This window comes from Nicotiana attenuata, unplaced genomic scaffold (genome assembly GCF_001879085.1).
Source record: "Nicotiana attenuata strain UT unplaced genomic scaffold, NIATTr2, whole genome shotgun sequence".
NCBI classification, from domain to species: Eukaryota; Viridiplantae; Streptophyta; class Magnoliopsida; order Solanales; family Solanaceae; genus Nicotiana; species Nicotiana attenuata.
The window spans coordinates 836,296-847,674 of NW_017670312.1; the positions used below are offsets into that span (position 1 = coordinate 836,296).

General features: G+C 36.8%; 1 protein-coding gene across 1 annotated transcript; it reads right to left on the reverse strand.

Moving 5' to 3' along the window:
- Positions 1-2,031: 2,031 nt before the first annotated feature.
- Positions 2,032-9,949, reverse strand: LOC109237659 (cellulose synthase A catalytic subunit 2 [UDP-forming]-like). The gene is made up of 13 exons (XM_019403989.1): positions 9,327-9,949; positions 8,482-8,886; positions 8,306-8,402; positions 8,044-8,221; positions 6,029-6,295; positions 5,558-5,903; positions 5,308-5,445; positions 5,104-5,229; positions 4,805-5,017; positions 4,383-4,656; positions 3,975-4,171; positions 3,534-3,884; positions 2,032-3,026 (listed from the first exon to the last, which is right to left on the reverse strand). The coding sequence occupies exons 1-13, from the start codon at positions 9,405-9,407 to the stop codon at positions 2,445-2,447; spliced, it is 3,255 nt and encodes a 1,084-aa protein (XP_019259534.1). The 5' UTR covers positions 9,408-9,949; the 3' UTR covers positions 2,032-2,444.
- Between the last annotated feature and the right edge of the window lie 1,430 nt (positions 9,950-11,379).

Consider the following 11,379-nt stretch of genomic DNA (forward strand, 5'->3'; position numbering starts at 1 on the left):
AGATTTTACTTTGAAACTTTAGATGAAATATGTGGTTGAATTTGAATATGGGACCTAGATTGATCTGTTTGTCAGTTGGCCAATTTATTTGGCGTAATTTCTAATACCGATAATTATCCATCAAAACATAGACAAATTACCAAACTTACTTGATGTTAATATCGAATTACTTTATTGACTAAAACAGTCTTTGGTGCATATGTTGTTCAAAACTTCAAATAGTAACCTCTAGGCCTTAATCTCATGGATACTTAGAGAGCAAAGTAATTAAAATGTTTCAGTCAGATCTTACTGTAACTGCATTGTCATATAACAATCATTTACTGTAAAAGTCAAGTTTTTTTTGGAATCAATTTTTATGCTATGCTATACTTTGCTATAACAACAACAAAAAAACCAGAGGTTTGACTGTAGATATTTCTAGTTTCAATGGAGAAAGGAAAAGGACCAAAGTGTTGCTACTACATTTGGAAAGTTGATTGATTTGTTGAATCCATAACCATAGTAAGCCTAACTGATTGGCAGAAAAAAATACGTAATAATGGAATCTGCTAAGAAGAAAAAAACAAGTGTCAATTCTCACTCAAGGATGCTTGATAAACATTACAATGCCTCAATATCGTGCGCATGCGAGAACTGCAGTTCTTTGTCAATAAAAAGATCATAAATGTGCTTCAAATTAGGCCAACCGTTTGTACAAATTACAATTTTTAAGCAAACTTGTATTTTCGATCCCCTAGTAAAAATGACATCTTACGTAAAATCAAGTATCTTGGTTCTTGGACACGTTTATGACTCAAAGCCTAAACTTGTTATGTCCAACAATTTCAGCATGATCCATCAAACAAAATGATAAAATAAGCACTTGTACTTATGTAGTGGCCATAGCCTCAATGAAATTAAAATACAAGTAAGCTATATAATCAGAATTTGTGGAATGAAAGTAATTTTATATTATTTTAATTGTTATCTACATTTTTTGTATTAGTGTTAGCATCAACGAAATCTTTATTGGGATATTGTGTTTTAAAAGTTTAATAATGGTATTGCATGAAAAAGAACAGTTTAATGGAAAATTAGTAGCCTAAAGGAAGTTTACGAGGTTCAAATCTAATACTCTGCTCCTAACAGTATTTCGCAAATCTAATGCATTTGAGAAGTATTCATCAGAAACTAAATTTTCAATTCCTATCCTATGCCTACCTACCATTTCCATCTGAAGCACTTCACCCGCGTGTGATGTGAATGGTCATATAATTTTGTCATATCCATTACCTCTGTTAGTCTGTTATGCTTAAATAAAAGAGCTTACGTTTATTATAATAAAAGAATGAAGAATGCTTGCTTGTATTTTATGCTGTTGGAGAAAGAGTACGTTATTAGTAACTAAATTCTTGTATAGTAACATATGGACAAAGATGCAACTTATTAGATATTGACTAATTTAATGTAAGTTGAGTCCCTTGAGAATGTGCATTTTTGTACCCTTTGAACGTTAGAGTGATCGTCCAATCAAATTTGTAATGTTTCGATAGCTATTAAGAAACCATGCACTGACCTGCATAATGCTTTAGAGTAAAAAGGCAGCCCGATACACTAAGCTCCCCTATGCGCGAGGTTCAGGGAAGAGCCTAACCACAAGGGTCTATTGTATGTAGCCTTACGTTGCATTTACCCGTGACCTCCTGGTCACATGACAACAACTTTACCAGTTACGCCAAGGCTACCCTTCTACTTTGGAGTAAGAACGAATATTCAACCATGTCTTGTACTTGCACAGAGAGCAATGAAGCACCCTTGAGAGGAAATCAGTGATTTTTCTTTTCAAGAATCTCAGTGATATTCACAATGAACTGCAAGGGCCTCTACTATGATATTTATAGTTCTACAAAGTTTACACTAAACCATAGTGATTAAAAACGGATCGCTACCCAATAATCAAAAAAAATTACCAGTTCATATATAGCATCGAATATGATATATAGCAAGAGAAAATGTTACAGCTAAAAAGAAAAATGATGACAAAAATTATAGAACAAAACACCAGAATCCAATTTCACTTCCTTTAGAATGGCAACAGTGGAACAAAGTCCTTAAATTACTGATAAACAAAACATTTCCGTGTGATATCCCTTATTGAGAAGGGGATATAACTTATGACAACTAATCTTATCTTCTGTTGGGATTACAAATATTGGAACTCCACCCCTTCCCCCTTCCAACTCCCAAGCAACAAATCCCAAAATGTATCAAAAAAGAATCAAGAAACACTTTGCAAAACAAATATATCAATGTGTCTGCTACCTGCCTTTCAATCTATACACAACCACCACAGCTCTTCCTCATATTCATTGATGATCAAAACAATAGTGTTAGGGGATTGAACTTCTTCCCCCAAGTTGAACTTTTCGTTCTCATATACTATCGTATCCTATTTCTTGATCTTACTCGCAATCCAAACCACATACTTCTAGCACGAGACCATCTCTTGACACAAATGGATTGATTCGGACCCACAACAACGAAAGGATAGATGCCAGAAGGATAGACCACACAACAATGATAGTTGGAACATTGCTTTGTTTCCCCATCAAACCTTTGAGGAAAGGGTACAAATGAACAATGACCCATAAGGCGAAGAAAAGCTTGCCGAATAACGGACCCCACGAATCATATCCGTTGTTGATTGCATCTGAAACTCCAACTACAACTCCTATGATGTTGATAATTAACAAGGTCATCGGAACGATCAACAAGGATGTCCACTTGAAGAGGTAAAGCTCAGAAAACTCCCCGTCATCTGCTGCTTTTGATGTGACAGTGAAGTTTGTGTTGACACCAGCCAAAACTTTAAGAAGACCTTGGAGAAGAGCAAAAAAGTGGGACGAGACACCACCAATAACCCAGAATTGCTCATTTCTCCACATGTCATCTATGCCAACATCTCCCCACCGTATCTCCAGAATAGTAGTCGCAGCAATAGATATAAAAAGTGCCATGAACACAATGCTAGCATAGTTGGTAAGCTGCAGACAGCAAAGAATAGTCAGCAAAAATACATTAGATGAGTTTATGACGTTTATTTTGGTTCTATCCTGTTATTAAAATTTTACAAGAAAAGAAGATAGTGAAATTTCAAGTAGGTGGCCACAATACACAGACGTCAGAAATTGGAATCATGATTTAAATGACAGACTGAATAGCATGCGAATATGGGGGGTGAGAAGGAAAATGTTTTTTTTTTGTTTTTCTTAATAAGATTAATAGAACAACAGCCAACGGTTGTCATTTCAGCTGTTCCTTGAAGAACTCCCCCAGTTTGAAATTTAGTAATTCGTGTATGCCACACATCAAATGAAATATAGCACTTCACGTTAGATACTATTTTGATAGAAATTAATTGAGGGAGTTCAAACATTCGATATGCATTGATATTTTCAGAACAGAGGTTTATGTGACGCAGAACTTAAGATAAACAGTTGATGCAACAAGACCAAATGAATAACAAGGAAACAATGAAGGGGAAGCCTTACCTCTGGTACGATGAATTTCCCAGTAAGCAAACAGAATGCTGGCAATGTACAATATGCAATCAGAGGGATGGAAGTCCATGGATAGACAACTGAATTTATGTATGAAAACCGCTCCAATGGTTTCAGACCACACCCATATCCATACCAAATGGGACAATGTCTACTAAAGAAAATCTCAACAGATCCCAAGGCCCACCGCAGAACCTGATGCAGACGATCTGAAAGATTGATAGGAGCTGACCCCTTAAATGCAGGTCTTTTCGGCATGCAGTACACAGACCTCCAACCATGGCAGTGCATCTTGAACCCAGTTAAGATATCCTCAGTAACAGATCCATAAATCCATCCAACCTGGTAAACAAGGTATAATAAGTGAGCCCACCAAATGCAAAATGCATCTCGAGCTTAAAACAAATTTAAGAAACTGAGCAGTTCTTTTACCTCTTTACCCCATTCTGATTTGTCTTCATAACCACAGCTAATAACATGGATGGCTTCTTTCAGGAGAGATGCTGAGGTTGCTCCTAGAGGAACACCGCCATCTTCTAAAAGTGTTGAAGCAACAAATACTGGTGATTGTCCAAATTTCTTCTCGAGTTTTATTTGGGGCATGAGTAATGCTTTTTCATTATCTATTCCTGTATCAAATGAGTTGGTTAGCATAGATTTATATCTCAAAAAGCTCTAGCATAAGAAAGGGAAGAACGTGCTGTGGAAGTAAATAAAGAGGAAATTATTCTGTAATGAATGTATGTGCAAGTAGAAAATAATTCCAAAATCAACTATCTATTTAAGACTTAAAGGCTAGATATTGGTCAGCGGTTGCATGTCAAAGTTCCTTTTTCTTACCTTCAATTCCTTCCTCAATATTCTCAAGAGCATGAATCTGAGTCGAAGCATCCTTGCCTTTTATCTTCTTTTTATCCTTGCTCGTTTTCCCTTTCTTATGCTTCTTTCGAGATTTACAACAAAAGCAACACCAGTTCGGCCAACAATTGCACGTTTTTCCTGGAGGTTTTGCCTTCTTTGGAGCATCATATCCATAGAGTGCTTGCCTCCTGAAGACGCATCCAGTTCCCACATAAATTGGACCCTGGATCCCATCAAGTCCTTTCATGTTTATCTGTTCCCAAAAAGCATAAAATTATCTTCAGTAAGATAGCTGAGGGTGCATATCATATCCATATGCACAAGCAAAAAGAGATAACAAGATATGGATCTGTGCAAAATTACATAAGTAATAAATAACCAAAGAAGGCATTTTTACGCACATCAAAGAAGACCACATTGCGGTTTGAGTATCTATCATGTCGATCAATGCCATCAAATCTTTGAGGAAATTGTACATAGCATATTTTCTTTCCTGAAGTGGGGTCCATCATAAAGCACATAGCTTCTCGCAATGCCTTACTGTTATTTATATAGTGATCACAATCCACATTGAGTAAATAAGGAGCATTTGAGATGACCGCCGACACCCGCATCTACAATCACATTTTATAAAGTGGGTCAATAGTCACTACATTAAGTCTAATGCTGTACTTTTAGAAAAAGATGGAAGATGACTTACCAAAGCATTCATGGCACCGGCCTTTTTGTGGTGATCAAACCCTGGCCTCTTCTCACGAGAAACATAAACAAGGCGAGGCAGAACCTTCCCTTCAATATCGCGGACACCATCATGACCCAGGAAGACCTTTGTAAGGAAATGAAATAGGTTAGTTCACATTTTAACATTGTAAATTTGGAGTATGAAAGAGAGCAAAATCAAAACCTGGATCATCCCGGGGTGATCCCTGACATTATTCCCTGGCCAAGGGGTTCCATCTTGCATGGTCCAACCATCCTCAGGAACCTTTTGTGCCATGGAAACCAATCCATTTATCCGAACCTTAAATTCTTCATAGTCTCTCTGCGCCAAAAAATGTTACCAAGTTCATGTCTTCAGCAATAGTTATTAACAATCATATCAACACACCTGGGAAATCGAGGATGCAGAATGAAAATTTGAATAAACTGCACACCTTCATGGCACGCCGTTCCCTCACAAATGATGGATTTACTTTGTTCTTCAAATAATCAACCTTCTGAGCAAAATACCACTCCGGGGCTCGAGGCTCAATGCTAAATTTCTTGCAGAACGGGACCCATTTCCTTGCAAACTCGGATGTCTCAGATAGTGCCTCAAAAGTAAGCATAGCGGCACCATCATCAGAGACATAGCATGCAACCTTGTCCACCGGATAATCCACAGCAAGAATGGATAGAACAGTATTTGCAGTAATAAGTGGAGGCTCTTTCAATGGATCCACAGTACTAACAAAAACGTCGATATGGGCTAACTCGGAAGGCTTCCCTTCTTTCTCATACCTGAGAAAAATATATGGAAGAGAATAGGTTAGGACACAGAGGGGTAAGAATCATAGATATTGATGTGTACATAGACATAAGATGTATAGTAAATTATACATTGTATTTCTTAAAAAAATGTATACCTCAGTGATAGCCTATCTAGGTACGTCTCTCGCTTAATAGGTAACCACTTTGGGAACTGATCGAATATCCAGGATACGGCAAACCATATTTCACATATAATAGATACCAGCCACAATCCATAAGCATCATGGACAGGATGCATTATTCTATAGTGGAAAAAGAGCCCAAGAATTGCAAGTCGAAGTAAAATCATTAGTCTGTATGGGCTTAGCTTGCTAGAGGAAATAGGCATCTTTCTTGAAAGTGGTTGTCTACCTTCGTCCATCCTGCAAGATGGTTAAGGGAACAGAAATAAATCTCAAGATTTCGTAAAACATTCTAATAAAGCACTAAACAACATTTAGAATATACGGTCCTANNNAAGTAGTACTACACGAAAACAATTAAAGGAGAAAAACCAAAGAGATTAGAGAGAGAGAGAGAGAGAGAGAGAGAGAGAGAGAGAGAGAGAGAGAGAGAGAGGACATGCTTTGTGCCTACTTCAGAGGACTCCAATGGTTAGTGAACCTATACTTCTCTAAGATATTATACCCGACAGCACAGATACCAAATAACTTTGGCCACCACGGCTTAGGCAAATGGAAAGAAAACACATAGCGTTTATCCTGATCTCTCATGACTTTTATCCCACTTCATTGACCACTCAGTCATACTCTTGGGTGCCTTATTAGTGGTATACATTAGTTTCCAGATTTTACTAATTTTTACAGCATCATATGAACCATACATAATGATTATTTGAACTCCCTTACTAGTCTCTGTGTAAAATAAAGGAGAGTATCAAACTAGCAGAATTTGTTTCCAATGATATTTACCCGGTACCTCCCACCCACACACCCAACCCCCACCACAAAACAACGGATCAGGGCAAGCGGGCAACCCATAAAGGGCAATCATGGGAAAACTAAAAAGAAAAATAGTAAGGTATGAAGTTACTCCAAGTAGTAGAAATGGTTTGTGCCCAAAACTCACACCTGAGATCCTGACAAATCCTACAACATTCCTCCATTTTCTTTTCCATTTTTTACTGGATAAGTACGACTTGCATCTGCTTTATAGCTTTTGATAAAAGCCCCTTAATTAATTACTCAATGTGCCTCCTTAATTCTTTGTCCAAAAAATCCCATGGTCCTCCCACAAGAATGGGACATAGCAGAACTAATCCCATTGACAAGTTCCTCTTGTCATTAAGCATCTTTGGAAAAAACACAAAGTCAAAGCTGCTTAGACAGAATGGAGATTCGATTTGATAAATAAGCAAGTACATACGAGTTCTCAAACCAATCCAACTCAAAAGAGAAAGCAACAATTAAGTAGGGGGCTCAGTTGTTTTCAAATTTTATCCCCACTCAAAACAGCTGTTATTTCCATTTATGTACTAAGTGAAATTATGATAATATTAGCTAATTTTGGAACATTCCAAAACTTGGATAGAGACTAACAAGCCGTCTGGAATGCTCCAAATTCCATGACTTAAGAAGCAGGCTGTCTCCACATGTAGGACCTCAAAGATTTAGGCACATACTGAAGTAACAACACCACCACCTCATTTTCTTTAGCACATAATCACTCAAAAGTGGATAAGATGTCTGCACTTGCTATAACTCTAAAGTCAAATTACCATTGCCAACAGTGGCGTACGCAGGATTTTTCACAAGCGGTGTCACTATTTCTAGTAAGAGGCCCGTAACAGTCAAAAAATATTTTGTGGAGCCAAGGGAGTTCAAACCCAAGACCTCTCACAACAAACATGAAGCTGTCAACCACTAGACTACTGAGCTGTTTTGTTGCAAGTGGTGTCACTTTTAATGGTTTTATCTTGTATTTCTGTTTTACTTATTATTTTTATATATATAAATAGTAAAAAAATTCGACGAAGCGGTGTCCCGTGACACCGCTTGGGTCCATGTAAATCCGCCCCTGATTTCCAAGAATAAAACAAGCAAGTCATATCCATCATCAGTACTAACTTAAGAGATTGAGAAACGAAAACAAAAGGGAAGAATACACTTACTTGGGCAGATCAGGATCCAGCTCATCTCCATCATTGTTATAACCACCTCCCTCATGCTTAACCATCTGTAATTTATCATTCTGTTTTTTCTTCCAATCCTCCATTCTCTCCTTCCATGCCACACTACCATACCCATAAACTGCCAGATCTTTCTTAGGATCCATAGGGCGAGGAGGCACTGCAAAGAGCGGCCATATTAACCGTCTAGTTCACAAATTGGTCAAAGAATTATTATTATAATAAGATATTCAGATTAACTTACAAGACATGGAAGAATCCGAAACTGGATGAACTTTCTTTCCACGACTCATAAATGGTGGGATAATAAGAGCATGCTTGTCAGCTGAAATTGTATCATCCTACAAAACAGTATCCTAATTGTTTAGCTAAAATCTAACAAATTATGAACACCAAGATGACAAATGTTGAGTTTATTACCTCTTGACCATAAGTAAGAAGAGGGATCTCAGTGCCAAGGGCAGCAGGATCCATCTCCGATGGTGTAGCAGTCCCGGAAGCATGAGGATTGCCCCGACCAATGTTAAGACGAGCTGAAAGGGCAGCCTCAGCAGTTTGTTGAGGGTCAAACTCATTGTCTAAATCATCAAATTCATCTTCTTCATCATCCCCTTCAACTCGAGGACTTCCTTTGATACGCTTGTACCGTGTTTTGCATTGAGGGCAAGCTTGATTCCCCTCTCTCCTTTCATACTCATAGCAGGGTCTGCAAACAGGGAATGCACATTCATTGCAAGCAACAAATGGCTCCTCATCTACTGTAATCTCAATCTCATCTCCACAAATCTGGCAAATCTGCCCACTTAATTCTTTTACAGAAGTTACCTGCAATCAAGCCACCATAGAAAAGATTAAACTCATCAGATCAAGAAATTCCATGCTTAGAATCTATATCCATATTTAATAAATTAATACTAATAATCTATTAGCCAGCAAAAAAAGAAAACCCCTAGGACACAAACAGATTTTGCCCAAATTATGCAAGAAAGAAGGCTTAAAGTTAATTGCTTGATACTAGGGAAACTTGGAACTTTTATTCTCTAAAGATCACATTTTTAGCACAAGGAAAAGGGAAATGAGCAAATAGGCAACTTCAAAAAGGACAAATGCAGTCAAGAACACTGCCACCGACACAAAAATGGACCTCAAAAAGCCATTTTAAGAGCACCAAATTCTCAAATCTGTTCAAACAACTCAAAATAAAGCTGCAAATGAGCTAAAAATAGAATAGAAATTAAGAAAGTTGGGATCTTGAAAGCACTTACTCTTCCAACTTCATCAGCATTGATGAGAACAAACTCATTCCTATTATGTGAACCAGCAATAAGCCTCCCTTTAGTATCCATTTCAACTCCCAAATCTCAACTTCAAAACACCTTTTACACACAAAACATAACCAAATAACACACCAAGAAATCACTCAACAAAACCCCATTACATTACACATTCAAGAAAAAGCAAAAGCCTTTTATTTCTGCTCTTTGTTCTACTGTTCTTGAACACCCATTAATTAAAGAATGACTGAAAATGATGTACAAACACACAGACACATACACATTATATTAGTACTATAAAGAATTGGGTGTACAAAAATATAGGGACTATTTATTATAGGAAAAAAATGTATGTGGGATAAATAAAAAATAGTCTTTAGGGTAGTGGGTTTTGATTCTTTTCTTGAATGAGAGAAAAAAAACCCAAGTTAATATGGAAAATGGGTTTTCCTCTCTCTCTCTCTCTAGATATCACTTCAATGTTGAGCTGTAAGTGGGGTGGATCAGAGAATCAATCACACGGGCAGTTGAATAACAAGGGATCAGACAAAGACAGAAGAGAGAGAAAGAGAGAAAGTTAGTGTGTGTTTGTGTGTGTTGAAAGTTCAACGCGTAATGTATAAGGGACACAGATAGATCAGTTTGGATCTTTGATGATCAAAGAGTAAGGGGGTGTGGGACTGTGGTAATGGGGGGTGGGGGTACAAGTGGGCCCAAGTCGGTGGTGGTAATGAAGGGGGACCCACAAGGGGTAACGGTGGTTCTTGGAAGGTGGTGGTTTTTATGTGTAATCTTACTCAAACTGCTTCTTTTAGCTTAAATGAGCCTTTAGTTGACAGTAATTTTGCAAAATATAATAATGATGGAGATGATTGTGATGTCTCAACTTTTTACTGTTTTAAGGTTATTTCACGGGGATTTGAGTCAAATGAGAGAGAAGGGTATGACAAGGATGATTTATATATACACATGTTCGACTGCATAAATGTAAAACATAATTTGAAATTTACTTAATATATGCTTTGCCTATATGCAAATTTTTTCCACACGCCTTCGGTTCAAGGACAACCTTTTTAAATTTTATGTATCAAATTTTTTATCGTGCTTAAAATACACCAATTTTGCTCAGCTAGCTTTTTTTAATAAAATAATTAAATAAGTTCGTAAGGAGGGTAAACTTCTGTCCAAGACCTATTTTCACTGTCACGTATCAAAAAACAAACCAAAAATATATCTTGAGCATGTCTATAAAGAAAACTGACCATTATTTTTTTTCTTAAAAAATTAAACTTTCATTATTAGAATCACTAAGAAATATGGTGGAATAGTTGAACACTTTCATTCTTAATCAAAAATTTCAAATTTGAGTTAACATAATAAAAAACCTGATAGAGAATGCTTTATCCCATACTGGACCTATCGTAAACCCATTTTGTCAAATAATAGTAGCAAACTTTCGAATATGCATGCTTAAATCGAAAAAGAAAGAGAGAAAGAAAAAAAATAGGGTTCAAACCTTAATAGAACAAAATACTATAGGTGCTTTCCTTTCATCTATTCAAGTTTACGATAATGTAAGTAATAAATATTCGATAAAATAATTAATTAAAGGTGCACACAAGGTAATTTTGCATCATTGTCATGAAAATTAGAGAATAGCAAGTAGACCCCTAAAGCCCATTAGAGAAACATTCCAAAGAATCGATATGAGAATCAATGGGGGGAAATAAATAGGATATTGGAAGACCAAAGCATGTGTACAGAAATGCATCCACATGCCCATTATGGTTTCTCAGACAACTGGACATATAATAACAATACAGCATAGTGGACCCTTTGGATGCTTCTTCAGTAGGTTTGGCTAAAGGCAGTATTGTTGTCAGTCGTGTGGAGTCAGGATTTTTATCAAGAGATTTCAATATTAACTATTTGTGCATAAAAATAATCTTAATCTTATACTCCCTCCGGTCTAAAATAAGTAATTTTTTGGTCTTTTTCTTGTGGTCCAAAATAAGTGATTTTTCCAGATTTCAAGAATGAATTA

Coding starts and splice junctions, on each gene's coding strand:
- LOC109237659 (XM_019403989.1), bottom strand. CDS start 9,407: ATGGATACTAAAGGGAGGCTTATTGCTGGTTCACATAATAGGAATGAG. Junction 8,222..8,305: donor TTCGGATTCTTCCATGTCTT/GTAAGTTAATCT, acceptor CGCTCTTTGCAG/TGCCTCCTCGCCCTATGGAT. Junction 3,885..3,974: donor AATCAGAATGGGGTAAAGAG/GTAAAAGAACTG, acceptor CTTGTTTACCAG/GTTGGATGGATTTATGGATC.